At 39.2% G+C, this 17,272-nt stretch overlaps 2 protein-coding genes across 3 annotated transcripts in view; one reads left to right on the top strand and one right to left on the bottom strand.

The window, feature by feature from the left end:
• PSMB7 (proteasome 20S subunit beta 7) overlaps window positions 1-8,986 on the top strand; it is a 37,059-nt gene extending 28,073 nt beyond the window's left edge. The window contains exons 7-8 of the mRNA XM_032767493.2: window positions 7,397-7,548; window positions 8,786-8,986. Coding sequence (XP_032623384.1) covers window positions 7,397-7,548; window positions 8,786-8,897 — 264 coding nt within the window. The 3' untranslated portion in view covers window positions 8,898-8,986. The remainder of the gene's footprint in view (window positions 1-7,396; window positions 7,549-8,785) is intronic.
• Window positions 8,987-9,724: 738 nt separating this feature from the next.
• The window catches only part of NEK6 (NIMA related kinase 6), a 111,935-nt gene continuing 104,387 nt past the window's right edge, over window positions 9,725-17,272 (bottom strand). The window contains exon 11 of one of the 2 annotated variants that reach the window (XM_032767574.2): window positions 9,725-11,662. In XM_032767574.2, coding sequence (XP_032623465.1) covers window positions 11,552-11,662 — 111 coding nt within the window. In that variant the 3' untranslated portion in view covers window positions 9,725-11,551. The remainder of the gene's footprint in view (window positions 11,663-17,272) is intronic. The other variant, XM_032767575.2, reaches the window with a different exon arrangement.

The following is a 17,272-nucleotide window of genomic DNA, read 5'->3' as shown; positions in this document are numbered from 1 at the left end:
ATAATGTGAAGGCAATGTCAGTAACTCCCCACAGTCAGCACCAGGTGCAGCTCAATTAAACTTAACAATTCCCAAGTGGTCACTCACTTCATCTAAACAAAGTGAGATGAAAACAAAGCATGGGCTTTTGATTTGGAGATCCAGTATGATAACTTTGTAACAATATTTTTCTATGTTGTATAGCATTCATCACCTAAACTCTATCAGATGGGAAGCTCGGTGATTGGGACTTTCAAACCGTCTGAGCTATGAAGGTTGGCTACCCCAGTGCCTCCCCCCTCAGTTTATTTTTAAAATGTAGCCAAACAAATTTGTTCCAGACTAAATGGTTGGCTTTGAACTCTCTCTTTAAAAAAAATTAATACAAATGCGATGCATCAGACCTGTCATCTGGGTTCTGCTGTCTCCTTGGACTTCCCCAAAAGATTTTAGTGTTGCTTCCAGTCACCTATTGATCTCCAACACAATTTCTCCCAGCAGACAGGCATAGCCACACTTTCACATACAGCAGTCTGCTGATTACACTTCCAAAGGCTAATTATCCTTCTGTAGGCACTTATGTCCTTCAAGAGGTATTGTTTTCCTAACTCTCAGGCCTTCTTTATAGATTTTTTTACTATGTCTCTGTCCTTGGGCTCCCAATACTCTTCCTCGCTCTTCAGATTCTCACTTAAAGTAGTTTGTATATTTTACTTTTTCAGTACAGGAAGGACATGGAACAAATTTCATCCCAGTGCAAAAGTATCACCATGATGATTTCAAAAATTCTTCTACCCAGTATAAAATGTACTGCATGCTGATCCTTCAGATTTGTGATAAAACACTAAACTTATTAGAGCATTTCTTATTTACATATATGCTAAATATCAAAATAGGATATTGCTGGTTATCTACTAATACTAATTCATTCCAGTTTCGTGACAATCTAAATTACTAATTAAAAAAAACCTCTGTACAATATATAAATCTGTTGGAGAAAAAAAAAGTCTCCTGTATGAATTGCTTGTCAAGTTGCCAAAACATCAGGGAAATAATATTCTCTAAACAGCTGCAATGGTTGTATTTGTTTGAGACATCAGTAGACATAATTCTTCTTAAAAGCTTTTAGCAAAAAATAGGATTAATTGGATATAGACATAACCAACATGCTCCATAGAAAAGGTTGTATTCAAAATCTGAAAATCATTTAAGTGCGAAGAGAAATTCGATTCAAGCCATATAAAAGAATAATATGGAAAAGTTCCTTATCCTTGCTATTTGGGACTTGCACCGTAGCAGATGTAGAGAGGTAATCTATCAGTTTTTGAGTGTCTACAAAATGCAACTCTCCAGATAGCAGGTTTAAAGTAAAGATTTAATACAGTCTCCATCTACTATGATGTTGCAGTGACAGTTTAAAACTCATTCTCTAAATCTCAGCAGACTTTATAGCTAGCAGTGGGCCAATATAAAGTTTAATGGCATTACAACACATAAATCATCTTTTAAAGATGCTACTAGTAGCTCCAATATTAAATGCAGACAATCGTCTACGTTATAAATAATTTATCAAACACCATTTTAGATTAGCCTTCCATGCTGAGTTATTTATTTTAGCCTTTACTGTAGTATTCCTAAGGCACGTTTTGAAAGATCCATTACTGGTCAGTTTAATGAACTTGGGGGTCTGTTTTGTTCCCTTTAAGCACCGTGGTACAGCTGTGGTGACCATTACATGGCTGAGCTGGACCTCTTTGTGCCTTTTACAAGTGCTGCCCATTTGTCATGCAGTGGTAAATGGAGTTGCACATTGGAGTCCTGGGACACACTGTGTGATGTAGTGATGGAGACAAACAGATAGCTCTATAAAGTGCTGCTTGTCACAGCTGACTTGTATTACAGTACATCACTCTTACTGTAATCTCATTTAAGAAGCAGTGTAGACCCGGGAGAATGATATTCCCAGTTAGCTTGGTCTTTCCAACCATAAAGTAGGAAGTGCTCCTTTTATATATTCTGAACTTTTAGGGGGTTTTCAGATTAATTATTACAGTGACTCATTCATGCCACTGTAGTTAAGACTGTGTCAGCACTTCCATTATAACCCCCTATTTTCTGACCATAAAATCTCACTCCTTTGTATGCAGGGTCCCTACACAGGAACAGGCTTTTTTAAACCAGTTTTTACAAGGGCATTTTGGTCATCTTTTTAATTTATGACGGTCTGAGAAAGATATTTGTCACATTTGGGTGCTGTTTAATTACGTGCCTTAGATTTAATTAAATAGGCTGAATTATTTCAAATGATTGTCGTGTAGTATTTAATATTCTGAGAGGATCTTAATTATAACAGGGCATCTACCAAATAGACTGTTTTGGTCTATCAGTTACTTTGGGTTTAAGAATATTTTGTTAAGAGTAACACATGTGGTGCGTTTTAACCCAGGAGACTGAGGTGACTCTGAAGGAAGATTTAAAACTGAGCACAGTTGTTTTTACGTTCAAATAGAAAAGGCCTCATCTGTTGCCAAAGAGAACTAAAGTGGCGACATTATCCTTAATCTGTGGCCTGTAATGTCTTCCTTAGTTTAAATTGCATTTGAGTTTGTTTAAAACTTGTACAAAAGGATTCATGTAAAATAGTGGTAAACGTCCAGGTAACCAAATAAGTGTAATTTTATTTCCATAAACAGTACTAAAATGTTCCTGTCATGCTAGGATTCTAATTAATGAAATTATTCTTTACCAAATGAAGAAAAACCCTCATTCACTATCCCAAAACCCTGAAGTGATGTGCAGAAATTTTTATGATGTGGTTTTGCTGTTTTGTTCCCCTGGATGAATCTGCACAAAGTGCAGTTGAATATATTTGAAAAGATTTCATCTGATAAAATGGGAGTGAGGTAAGAGAGCACACTGTTTCTGTGGCTGAGTACAGACCTCTTGGTCAATGTCGTAATTAAGCTGTGAGAATATGAATACTGCTAATAACAAGCTCTTGTATGGAGGGTCACTGGAGAATGTAACGTCTGCCTTGGGTACAGACATGATTGTGGCTGAGCTACTGTGGGGATCCTCTTCAGCTGCACTTGAGTATTGGTACTTGTGCAGCTGCTGCTTGAATCTGAAAACATTCTAGGACAAGCGCACACACCCTCAGGATCATTATTTCCTGTGGCAGGATTTAAAAAAAAAAAAAAGTTTAAAGCCTTTACATGAAGTGAGCAGAGCTGCATTTACCAAAAGCAGCTTTGGAAGCTAATTTGCCAATGCATTTCCGATGTCTGATGATGGCAAGTCAGATATTCAAACTGCTCCATGAACTATTAAGAGCTTGGATAAAACTGGTAACTTTGGAGACTCAGATTTCAGTTGCTCCATTGTGCCTTGGTTGTACATCATGTTTAACTCTACGTCGCCATAGGGTTGGACATGTTTGCACCTTGGTGAGTGAAGGATAAAACGGGGACTCGGAATTTCTTATACATGTATTAGAGTCCTGGTTTTTAGTATTGCTTTGTTAAATTTCAGTCTGAATTAACATGGTATGTATGTTCAAGTCAGAGAATAATAATTTTTTAAAAAATGTTCCTTGATCTTATGCACTGGAAGTAAATTATAAAAGTGGGGGTTATAATGGTATACTTGGATGTGTAATTATAGCAACTTCAGACGGTGAGATTTACACACCAAAGAGCCCAATCCTGCAGTGCTACTCAGACAAAAGTCCAGTTGAAGTTAATCCTAGAACCAGCACTTAAGTAAAAGTTCTGATAGAGTAGACTGGGTCCTAAGTAATGTTTTCCCCTTGATAAGTATAAATTTACATAATGTATTCATATAAGTAGTATTTGGCCATTGAGAGAGAGTACTTTCTTTTGTTGCCTTAAGGCAGTGGTTCCCAAACTGGGTTTGTGAACTGTTAAGGGAGGTTCTCAGGAAAAAAATGCCCTAATGGTGGACAGAGCTGTCCCTAGGGGCCTGGGCAGCCCAGAGCCCCTGGACTTCCATGAGCTAAGCAGCTCAAAGCATGCAGATCTGTCACACTGAGGAGATTTACACTTCAAGACTCCTTATAAGAAATGGAAAAGGAGGTAGATACTTTTTGCTGTTTTTAAAATTAAATAGGCAGCTAGTATTGTTTCTAAAATTATTATGAAGAAGTTTAAGCTTTGTTGTAACGTGTTGTTTGCCTGGACTGCTCAAGACCTGAATGCTTGTGTAGGAGGAACTCTTTGAATTGGATTCTTAAATACCTTCATGCTGTTTCACATCTGATACTCCTTGATGAAACCTAGGAGCTTTGTCTTATAACAGGTTTATTCAAAATGATACAAGCTACGAAAGTGAGATCTTGGAAACGTGTTGCCGTTTTCATAACAGTATGTAATAAGCATGTCTTAAAAACAAATTTTCTATTTCCAAGAGCACTGCTTTTATAATTTATACTCGGGTATAGGAGAAAATCCCTGGAAATGCTCATTTTTAGGAGGGGGTTGTGAAGACTTGACCTTTTAGTGAAAGGGGTTCACAGATTAACGTTTGGGAACCACTGCCTTAAGGTTTAATATATTGCTGCAGGAGATTAAATTGTTTGTGTTTAATACCTAAAAATCACGTTTTGCCTCATTTCGTCATGAGTGGGCATTTTCGTATCTGGGTGGTTTTGTTTTTTTAATACACTGGTGTATCCAGCCCATTTGTACCAAGTAGCATTGAATTTATGGGCAAGAAACCCTATACATTACCAGCTGATTATCAATGGTCAGATGAATTTTTGCTGCCTAAGTGACACTTGCAAACTCTTCTCCTCTCCCCAGGAGTGACTTCTGAGGGTGAGGGGGGAGTGACCAAGCAGTAATAGACAAGCCCGCCTCCATCATCTCATCCCAACAGTGTCTGGAGTGGCTTAATCTTTCCAGTTACAGTTTAGTTATTAGAGGGGACCAGGCCTGCAATGGAAGGAAACAAAAACAAAAAAAAATTTAAATCAATTTTAAAGTCAGCCCAAATGAGGGAACATCTTTTAGAAGTGGCTTCAGTGATTGTCTAATTTCTGAGGACTATTTGGTCTTTCAGAGACCATGGTCAGTCTTTGAATCGTACCTGAATCTTTTTTGCGAGTTTTTTAATCTCTTTGACTTTAAAGCCAATCAGTTGCTCTTTTGGTTCCCAGAGTTGTGTTTCACGGATTTAACATTTATGTGGCTTTTCCTAAATAAATGAGCATTAGTACAACAGCTGCTTGTGGTGTTATGCGGTGTGTGTGTGTTGGGGGGTGGGTATTTAGTCCACTTCTTCCCCCCTTCTCCCCCCCCCCCCCAAGCATGAGGGAACAGTGGATCCTAAGCTGTGATTTGACGAGGGCTGGCTTGTTAAATCTGATCTAACAGGTTGGAATAAGGAAATGTTATATATAGTGTTCTTACTATTATCTTTTAAAGCAACTGCTGTAGTTACTACAGGGATGTTTTGTGATCATGAATGGCAGAGAAGGTGAGCCATGAGACATCTGTTAAATTTCAGCTAGGGATTGCATTTTTTCCAACTGTGAGCCTTTTCCAGATCTTGCTGGATGTATGTGAAACATGCTGATGAACCACTCTACCAGTAATATAACCTTTGTCACCTCAATACAATTTTAATGCCGTATGTTCAGCTACAATGTGAAGCTGTGGATTCTCCTTTGTCTCACAATACCTAATGGCTTCCAAAATTGTTTGCAACATCCCTGAAGCTCCTCAGGGATTGTCAGTTAGGAGTTTGTATTTGAAATGAAACCTCATTCTTTCCCTTGCTGAATCTGTAGAGGGAGCTAATGTAGCTGTAATAGGCTTTCCCTTTCTGCTACAGAGAAGCTACAATTATGCGAATCTTTTCAGGCTGTAACTTGCTGTACAGAATGCATAGTTTGAGGCCAGTTATACCACAGTTATTCAATGAAGGGTTTTGTTGTAGTTGTGTATACAATTAAATAGATTTTATTGTAATGTGCTCGTGGGGGAGGTTGGCTTGCTTAGAACACTGGGCAAGCATTGGGCTGATGCATGGAATTTATTGCAGTCTGTCTGAAAGGTAATTTAGATAATTTCCATTAAATACAGAACAATTCAAATGTCCTCTGAGAAACTGTATAAGGCAGGTGTCTGTATGGTGTGCATTTCAAGAACAAAACTCTTTGAGCATTAGAAATCCTATGCAAAGGGATATGTTTGTATCTCAAATACACATTTGTAAACTTATGCAGGACTAAAAAAAGTAGTGCATAATTTTAGCCACCATGGGAATTTTCTTTAGATATGAGGTGGTTTTCCTCAACTTGAAATAAGCAGCATCTTTCATTTCCTAGAATATCCAAGTCTAGAGAGGAGTAGAAGTTTGCTGCTTCATTAACTCTGAACTAGTTAATGAAACTGCACAGTAGAGTGTCTGTACTACTGATAAAAGTATAAATGTAGTCCACATTCATTTCATACTAGTAGTTAGTCCATTTAAATTGAAACATTGTAACAATCAATCAGTATTTACAAAAACATACACACTTGAATTTACAGAAAAGTGGCCATACTCCCATTCCTGCTATAAAATTTTATATTCTCAAATTCTGTGTTTATCAAGGTTTCTTTTAATACTCTTCTCCTGTGCACTATACTGGCATCTGAAAACATTAGCTAGCTATGATGCAGTGCAGATCAAAGCTCCCCTGTAATGCAGCTATTCAGATGAGCAGAATAAATTTTGCAATCCAAGTTGGCTATGTTGCAAAATATACAAATCATTTTCTTACTATAAAGGATGATTGAATAGTCTCTACTCAAGGTAGTCTTTAACTGAATGAGTATGCAAGTGTTTTACACAGGGCATTACAGGGAAACTTGCATTATAGATTGCTGTACATGTATGTATTTAAGGTCTGGAAGATACTAAATCATTATGAACATCGGTTTCTCCCCTTCATAGTTTAAGATTTTTCGTTTCTAAAATGTGTTCACCCTGGCATCTACATTATAATCGATTTGACATGTACCAGTGATGGGGCTCATGACAGGAAAGCTGGGGAGAGCTGACCATTGGTCAGGTTCACAATACTGTATTATAAAGAGGATGCCTGTGTTTCTACCTTTATCCTTCTGAGACAACTTAGGGCATGTACAGAAATGTACATCTCCATCTGATAGTACTGTCTCAGGTCATAGGGCAAATGATCCTCTTGAATCACACTTCCGTAACCTCGAGAAAGTAGCCCCTTAATTGGATCATTAACAATTTTGCTCTTTGTGTACATTAGATCAGTAGTTTTCCCTTTTATTTAAATGCAATGACAATTTAAGAACTTTTCTAACTACACTGTGCTGCACCTTTACAGGAGGTACTAAACTAGACAAGCCTTATTTTATTCTCTCCCCCCTGCCTCCAGGAAGAGGAAGCCAAACAGCTTGTGAGAGATGCCATCTCAGCTGGCATATTCAATGATCTGGGCTCCGGCAGTAACATAGATCTCTGTGTTATAAGCAAAAACAAGTTGGATTTTCTCCGTCCTTATGATGTGGCCAACAAAAAAGGCGAAAGGTTAGTATTTCTGAAGCTGCATATTGTCCACTCTGTCCAGTCAGACCCTTCCCAGTATATTTTGATATTGCTTTTTCAGTGTCTACCACCATTAGCTCCTGCTCTCAGAGAGAGGAAGGGCTTCACCCATGTTTGGAGAATACACTGTGCATGGGGTTGCTGATTTTAAACCCACTCTCTGGATCACTAGCATTTCCTTTAAAACAGAAGTTTTTTTGTAAATCATTGCGGGAGGGAGTGTCAATTGTTCTGTGGTTAACTTTGGCCCAACCAAAAGTCTTCACTCTAAAGGGAAATGCAAATAAGATAAGGAATTTAGGGGAACAAATGTTGCAGGTTTTCAGCAATGCTCGTTTTCACCACCTAGAACTTAGTGCTATTTATGTTCTCCAGCTCCCTAGTCTGACAGGCCACAGCAAAAGAGAGATCCTCCTCCCCCGCCCCCATAGCCCTCCTTTCACCACATTGTGTGTGAAACTACAAATGGTGACAACAAGCCATTTTATGCTGCTGTTCTTTCTTCCTTCAAAGCCAAAGCTGATGCATTTTGAATTCTCTGAACTTAAACGTCTGAGAAATTAGTTAAGTACAGCCACCCTACCCAAGTATTATTCTGCAGTGCAGTTTTCATTATTGCCCTCAGAGAACTAACAGAACCTTTTAGGAATACTCAAGGCACAGAGGTGGTGAAATTCCAAAGTAGGCAAATGTGTGTGCAGTTAGTTGGGTAAGAGACAAGCTGAAAGTTTAACTGCTAACCATGCAGCAGTCACCCCAGCACACTGCATTGCCTAATCAGTGAGTCACAGCCCCTGCAGGCAGTTGAAAGATTTTGCAATGTGTATATTTACACAAGGTGTAATGTGGTTGTGCAATCTTACATACTATTGCAGAAATAGTGGAATGGAAATAAAAATTCATCTTTCTTTAAAACGAACAATAGGGAAAGGTACAGTGCTGATCAGCCACACTTATTCATAGTAGTTCTACTTGCATAGTGTGAGCTGCACAGCTCATCTGTTAGACTTTCCATTATAAACCTGCATAGGATGAGACACTGAGCTGGAACTTGTTCATGTAAGTCCAGGAGAGAATTCCTGTAACTCATCATTAATCTGTTTCTTAAAGTGAACATCCAAGAAGCTCTCTTTAAAAACATTGTTTGAATTCAACCCTAGGAAAATTCTCTTATGTTGGGGAGCTGCTCTATAACTTTCATTGATTGTCTTTTCAACAGGTATGGTAAGTACAGGTGTGAAAAAGGAACTACAGCTGTTCTCACAGAAAATGTGGCTCTCCTGGAACTTGAAGTGGTGGATGAAACCATACAAACAATGGACACTTCCTGAAGTATTAGGCTAAACTCTAGTGACACTACATGTTAGCCATGTCTGGTTTATAAACCTCAATTTATAGTAAATAAATGGGTTCTGACCAATTCGTTGGGTTGAGTTTTTCTGGTTTTCTGTGTTGATTGGCTGATTTACCATTCCTTACCATCTCATTGTGATCTTTCTCTGAACAGTCATCAGACATGTTGTAAGCTATGAGTGAGTCAAAGTTCAGAGGTCTGAAGTTCATGTTCAGCTAGTTGAGCCATTCCCTCTTGAGTGGATAGCACCATTGTCATTAATCAGCTGCTACCTGTACTTTGGGTAGTCAAGATAGTGGTGGCAGGTTTTTCTGCTAGTCCTAAGTTCAGGGGCTTCTCTCTCTTTTCTGTTTCAACACAGCAGCTATACATTGTATTTCCCCCCAAAATTAACCCATTACCGAAGAGTCAGAATAGTTTGTAACCTGTACAACAGCAAAGTGGTTAAACATTGTTTTTAGAAGGCAGAATTTGTCAGCAGAACTGAGATTTAGTGTATTTCCTTACAAGTTTGATGTACAGTGTGAAACTGATTTTGGGGGATCTAAACACTCTAGGGGAACAATTTGAGACTTGGACTTAGTCATTTTGCAACAAAACACTGTGTTCCTTAACACTGAACTCAAATAGTTTTTTTTTTACAAAGGAAGTTGTTTATTTTGTAAATCATGGTTTTATTTATCTAAAAATGCACAGTTGCAAAAATTTACCTTTTAAAATACATTTACTTATAAGCACTAATAGATCTTATGTAGGAAGGAAGTGACCAGACTTATCAAAACACTCAAGGAATTTGAGCCTTCCTGACAGTCAAAGAACTTTTATTCTACATTACACCAACAGAGGCATTGCACAACCATGTCTATGAATGTGTAGTTGCCACTATAATTTAAAGGAAACCTGCAGTACAAAGGTGACAATCTTTATTATATTTAAATATAATAAAAATCTGGCTTCTTGATCATTTCTGAACATGTTAGCATTGGGAATGGAGGAAGCATTCTGGCTTCTCTCCTACATTCTCATGCTGAGTTGAATATCCTGGACTTCCTAACAGGAAGTATCAGTAAAATGGCATCTAAGTGATACCAGCATCATTCACAGCAATGAATATCTTTAGGTTTAAAACCTTAGCTAAATATTTTGAAATTCAGTTGAAAGGAGTTTAACTGGGCACTACAGTTTTCCTTTAAGTAGTGAGAATTAGGTTTAAAAAATCCATTCAAAGCATATAAATGTATTTAAGCCCTTACCCTAATTTTATTTCCAAGAGACTAACGCCTTTTAAAAAATTTTTTTTTAAAGAGTAAGGTGTCACAGGCTGTATTTAAACACGAACAACTGCCACCCACAAACATACATTATAGCAAGGGACTCTGCCTCACACAGAAGAAACGCTACAAGTTTAGTTCCCCTGGATGTTGTCCTTTGAGACTGTTAACTGCAACAGTTCCCCTGAACAGTTAGGTGAAATGGAAACACTTGAACGTGAATCCGCAAGTTTGGTTTCTAAAGCAGTGAATACTTTTCATTGTCACTAATGAAACAAATCATTGATTCAATGAATGAATTTAGTTGACTGAAAATTTTTAGGTCTTTAAAAAAAATTAGTCTTTTAAACAAGATGTCTCCTTCAAATCAGCTTGAGTTTCTTATAAAAATTCACATTTTATAAATTAGCTTTCACAGTTAAATAAGCATGGGCTGAACCTTATTTAAAATTACACAAAGTACTGGTCTTTCATGCTAAATGTAAATAATATCATTACGATGATTGAAAAAGGTTTTAAAACACTGCTTTCCTTACATTTTATTTAAAGTACCATTGGATCTGATAAAAGTATCTTCCCCAAAATAGAACTGGCTTAGAGTAACACTGGTTTTATAATAGACTTTCAGCCTAACAAGATTAATGCCAAAGGGGAAAATACATTTATAAAGATGCATTGCTTGTAGAAGCAATGCTTTTCAGGTATATGCTAGACTTACCTCATTGTCTATAACCAAGTTAACAGATAAATGCATCAGCAAAATATTCACTCTAAATTTTCAGATAAAAAAAAATCTTCAAACAAGTGTCCCTCCTTCCTGTTTTTGCAAAGGAGGGGATAAAACACATAGCTGAATGCTTTAAAAATATATGAACTAAAAACTGAAATTGCTATTAACCATGTGCAGAAGAGGCAAAGTAGCAGTTATACGAATTACACAAAATCTACTGCAATTCTTACATTAGTATAAAGTGATTTCACTGAAGGAATTATTTCAATATTTCACATTACAGTTAAGATAAAGGGGTGTGTCAAAGGCTCAATGAGACACCCTTGTTAATATAATCTATTCTAGATTACACACAGTTTTAAGAAAGGACCCTTATGATCTACATCTGTAACATGTTATTGGCTTTTTAAAAAAAATGCTTGCAATACCTCATAGAATCTTCACTTTAAAGCAAGACCACCTGGTAAGAGTCCTTGTCAAATAACCTGCAGAAATAATGGAGCATCTTGCTACGAGTGCTCAACTCTCTCACTTGAGTTTGACTAGGCACCTGTCGATTTCATCTGAGAAATAAAAATTCAAGTAAGACTAAGCTGTGATGGCTTTTCTTAGAGAGTGTTTGCAGATGATTCAAGTGCTGGAGGTCCAGACATGCATCTGTTTTGCTATTTGGTGCACATAACCAACGTCAGGTCTCTGATCTGGATCAGGGTATATGCACATGCTGACCAGTTCCCGTAGCTGAAAAGGAAGGAAAAAAATCACATGAAAATATACCATCCTGGTTTTTTTTGGAAAGGGGAAGGGACTATTTGAATGCAAAGAACCCTGGACTGGAGTGTCAACTCCTGCATTCTTTTGCACCTGCTATGTTCATGGGAAATCAGGAAGTGTGTGTCCAGTTTCCCTATCTGTAAAATGACTTGTCACTAACTAGACTAGAGGTAGGCAGCCTATGGCACGCGTGCCAAAGGCAGCACGTGAGCTGATTTTCAGTGGCACTCACACAGCCCAGGTCCTGGCCACCAGTCCAGGGGGCTCTGCATTTTAATTTAATTTTAAATGAAGCTTCTTAAATATTTTGAAAACCTTGTTTACTTTACATACAACAATAGTTTAGTTATACAGACTTACAGAAAGAGACCTTCTAAAAATGTTAAAATGTATTACTGGCAAGTGGAACCTTAAATTAGAGTGAATAAATGAAGACTCGGCACACCACTTCTGAAAGGTTGCTGACCCCTGAACTATACAATTAATTTTATAGCACCGAAGTCTAATATCCTGTACCAAGTTGGTGCATTTAGTAATGGCTTCTTAGACATGTTCTGTCTAAGATGGCTACCTGAAAGAAGTGAACAGTGAGCAGGTGCCTAAAGGAGGAGTGAGTGTTTACTCTGTCTACAAGAAGTGAGAAACTGAATCATGAATAGGAGGGAGGAGGTGATGAAGGGTTCAATAAGGCAGGCAGAGTAGGTGAAACATCAGTAGGGATGAAGTAGCAGAGTAGAACTGAGCTTTAACAGAGGACAAGGAACTTAAACTGGATATGAAAAGATAAGTGGGCGGGGGGGGCGGAGAAGGGCACAGAATGAATGATCAGGATTTGGACACAAGGGAAAAACAGAAAATGAGCCCAAAAGTGCAAGTCTGACGGAGATGACACGATACAACTTGTTGGTGAAGATGGAGAAATGGAAGTGAACTGTGGTGTTCAATTCAAGAAAGTTCTATTCAGGACACACTTCTATATAATGATCCTGCATTGCATCCTAGCAGCAAATCAGTGGCAGTTAGCCAGTTCAAGATTGAATTAAGTTTTGAAAAGCACTTTGAGATCCTTAGACATAAGACAGAGCACTAGAGCACACAGCAGCGTGACAATGACACTCTTGACTCCAGGACCTTAATGGAGAAGAGAGATGGGTCACTGATTATAAGTAAAAAAATGCAGAAGGACCAGAGTCTCCCTACCTCCCCAGCCTCTTTATTGTACACATGAAAGATTGTAGCTTTTAATTATACAGACACTGAAAGCTGCTCGTACCCCCGAGGCATGGGGAGAAACAGCCTTGAGCCTCTGATCTTCTCACATCCTCTCAGTAGCCACAGTGCCAATTATTTTAATGGTAATTAAAAGCATGACCGTACAGCCATCAAGCACACAGCTTCAGCTGCATTACTGGATTTACCCAATTGAGGTTTTCACTTCTGAGTGGTGCAAAGTCCTGTAAAATGACAGTTCTTTCTGGGCCTGAAGCAGATTACAACACTAGGAATGGTAGCACAGTAGTACAGGGTGAACAATGATCGTGTTTACACAAGGGAGACACACCACAAGGGAGAAGTGCCAAAACAGACTGATTAAAGTACAGGTAATGATGTAGCCTTGCTATCTATGATTGAGGGTGGGTGGGAAAGGGGAAGATGATAATCTTTGTCATCTCTCCTATGGCCACAGTACTAGAGTATCTGATTACTACTCATTTTAGTGAAAAGTGAAGTCTACAGTGAACTCCATCGACCCTTTGACTCTCTCTTTTGGGGGTAAAAACATGTATGCTGTTTACATCTGATAACAGCTAATCATAAAGTCTTAGCATGTGCCTGTACCTTGAATTATAAAATGGATGGTATTTTATTAATCTCAGATGATGCCAACCTCTATTATTTTAATACATTCTAAACAGTCAATGTAAAGTTAGTTATGTGAAATCAATCTGCTGCCTTTTGTTAGGGTAAATTATGCTGCTCAAATTCAGAATGATGGAGAAGCAAAGATTTTCTCCAACAACCATCCTAGCATGCAAGAGCTATATACAACTTCCATTCTTATCTACACATGGGTCCTAGATGAAGCCTTGATAATCACTGCAAATAAGTGTTTGAAATGACTTAATCAGATTCCCTTCAGCAAACAGACTGGGGAGTTGGAACATAAGAATGACCCTACTGGGTCAGATCAAAGGTTCATCTAGCCCAGTATCCTGTCTTCCGACAGTGGCCAGTGCCAGGTGACCCGGAGGGAATGAACAGAACAAATAATCAAGAGATCCATTCCCTGTAGCTCATTACCAGCTTCTGGCAAACAGGCTAGGGACACCATTGATGGACCTATCCTCCATGAACTTATATAGTTCTTTTTTGAACCCTGTTATGATCTTGGCCTTCACAACATCCTCTGGCAAGGAGTTCCACAGGTTGACTGTGTGTTGTGTGAAGAAATACTTTCTTTTGTTTGTTCTAAACCTGCTGCTTATTAATTTCCATTGGTGACCCCTAGTTCTTGTGTTATGAGAAGTAGTAAACAATGCTTCCTTCTCTACTTTCTCTACCCTAGTCATGATTTTATAGACCTCAATCGTATCCCCCCTTAGCCGTCTCTTTTCCAAGCTGAAAAATCCCAGTCTTATTAATCTCTCCTCATACAGAAGTTGTTTCAGACCCCTAATCATTTTTGTTGCCCCTTTCTGAACCTTTTCCAATTCTAATATATCTTTTTTGAGATGAGGCGACCACATCTGCACACAGTATTCAAGATGTGGGCATACGTGGATTTATATAGAGGCAACGTGATATTTTCTGTCCTATTATCTATCCCTTTTTTAATTATTCCCAGCATTCTGTTCACACTTTTGACTGCCACTGCACATTGAGTGGATGTTCAGAGAACTATGGCCATTTCTAGTTTTCTGTTTAGGGAGGGAGTCTATCACGACAAGAGAAAATAGTTGGATGGCTTACCTTTAAAAAGCCACAATTCATTTTAAGGAGCTTTCTTAAACCAGGGCACTTTTTCTCTAACTACTCAAGCTTATTCATTTTATTTGGAGCTGAGAGCATGCTGTAAGTGAGAGATTCAGGGGATTAAGAATCAGCCTGCAGTGTAACACATTAGCAGATCTCAACCTTAGCTTCAAGATTGGTATTAGAGAGGCAAAAGGGAGATTTGCCATTACCTCCTGAGGATGACTGAGAAACATTCAGCCTCATGGCACGGGCAAAAGAGAGACTGGTCAGCCTCATCTCAACTCTTACCCTCAGCATGTGATGATACGCAGGCTGCTTTTTCACATTGCTCACAGGCCAACAGGCAGTGACAATATTAGACCAGGCTCAAGAAATTACTCTCTCAGGCTGAATCTGAACGAACAGAACAGCCATTCACTCTGGAAGAAGAGTGCATGTATTCAAATACAAAATAACTAAATCACCCATTTTGTCCTCTGACACCATGATTACTGCTAGAACAAGCTCTGTATGAGGCCTCTTATTCCGCAGATTTCTCCCATAGCTACAGCATTTTCAGGAGAGACTATTGTGGTGGCCTGCTCCCTGAACCATCTTTACTTTGTGCTTGGTTGGTTTAGGAAGTCCATGTGCTCCCACCCCTGGCCATTCACTCTGACATTGTCACCACTTGGGTATCTCATACCGTAAGAACTAAAGCAAACATGGCTCAGACTATAGTCATGTTCCAGCATAAAAAAAATTAAGCTTTGTGGCTTCACATAACAGCAGCAACTAATCCAGTGAAATAAGCCAGAGCCAAAGGCCTAGCCCTCTCTCAGACTTCGTCAAGCATTCAGTTAAGTGTATGAACACCAGCTGTAGTCTAGTTCTCTGGGACCTGGTGCGTTTGAGATTTAAACCATCCTTCTCACCCTGGATTGTATCACTATACTACACACACTCTTTAGCAGTGCCAGAGGGAAGCAAGCAGACAGTAATTGTAAAGACAGGAAACACATCTGTCAACTTACACTAATTCCTACTGCCAGCAGGCATATCATGATGTGCATGCTACAAAAGCACAGCAAATGGAAATGACTCTTCATGAAGGCTGTCTGGAAAAACAGCACTTTCTAGACCAGTTTACCATTTTTTTTTAAGTTGGTTGCTTAGCAAGAATGCAAACTGCATGAAAACCAGAAGCTCTGGTGTCTCTTCAGGAACACAGTGCCCTTTCCTACCATGTATGTGCACACCAGACGGCCAGCATTTAGAGTTTGTTATGGTCAGGACATTATGGCTATATTTCTTGCCCAAGCAGCAGGACAACTGAGAAATAAGCCAGTTGTTTGTGACAGACTTGCTGACTCACAACTCAGGGTAGGAGGTTAATGCTTAGAACAGATGCTCTGAAAGAAAGCAGCATGTGTGTATTATCCTTCACCTGAAGAGGTGGGGGAACTGAATGCACATGTACATTCTTATCTGACTGCACATTTGCTTTGACTACAGAGGTGCCTTTTGAAACCTCCCAGAATCCACTGCTTCTGTAAGGCACTTTGGAATAGGTATTCAGATGGTACTGAAATGGAAATGGCTGGTTGGATGCTGTGTACCATGTGAGTCAGAGCTGGTTCTATCCCATCGGTTGAGTTAGGAATGGTTCAGATCTCTAGCACAGACAGAGCCTCTGCCTACAGGCTCAAGGAGACAGCACCATGCTAGTCCAGCTAGAGAGATGCTGTCTTATGAGAAATGTCATGCTTTAAACACAAATGCTCAAATTCTGGTGAGTAACATGAAATTATCAGAAGTCCCAAAGAGTTTCTTCTCCCCTCGTTGACTGACACCTCCCACACATGCTTCTTTCACTAACAGCACCTCACTGCAGCCAATCTAAGTTTTTATTAAGGAAAAAATCTACTGGCTTGGCAGGTTTAGGGGTCTGTCCCTCCAGGGCTGTACCTCCCATTAACATTACAGGGAGTGAGCTGCATCCATCCAGAGGAGAAATAACCCTGCAACCAGCACACAGTGGATATTTCCAGAAGTGCACACTTCATTTCACAAAAGCTGCTGTGTGCAGTGGAGTCGGAGCCAGAGCCCAGCTGCTCAGTTTTGTCTAGTACTATTTCCCAATACTTTGTGCACAAATCTGGCATGGTACCTTTCCCTGGGAGCCAAATGTCAGCAGCTTAAAAGGATGTGCAAGTGAACTGGTTCCCAATTAAAGCGCTCTCAAGCCAGTTTCATTTATTTTGTTGTGTCCACTTTCTACAGCGTTTACAGGGAGATTGGCGTATACCACAAACACAGCAGGGGAGGTGAGGGTTAGAGTGCTAGTCACTGTATGGATGCCCCATTTTTTGAATATGCAACACTGATTTCCAACCCCCTTTGTTTTATGAACATCCCAACTCCCTTCCTCCAGCATCCTGTTACCTCTAACCAGTTCGCAAGTATGTAAAACTGGGGGGGGGGGGGGATATTTCTCTAATCCCTGGGAAGACACACACAGGCTGAGTTCTCTAGATCAGCTGCATCTATTTAGTTTGTTGCTTCCCATTTCTACCAGGCACACAAGCCACCACTGTGCAACCCAATAGCAAAGATGTTTTG

This window comes from Chelonoidis abingdonii, chromosome 24, assembly GCF_003597395.2.
Source record: "Chelonoidis abingdonii isolate Lonesome George chromosome 24, CheloAbing_2.0, whole genome shotgun sequence".
In the NCBI taxonomy this organism is placed as follows: Eukaryota; Metazoa; Chordata; order Testudines; family Testudinidae; genus Chelonoidis; species Chelonoidis abingdonii.
This window is presented reverse-complemented; position numbering and strand designations above follow the sequence as displayed.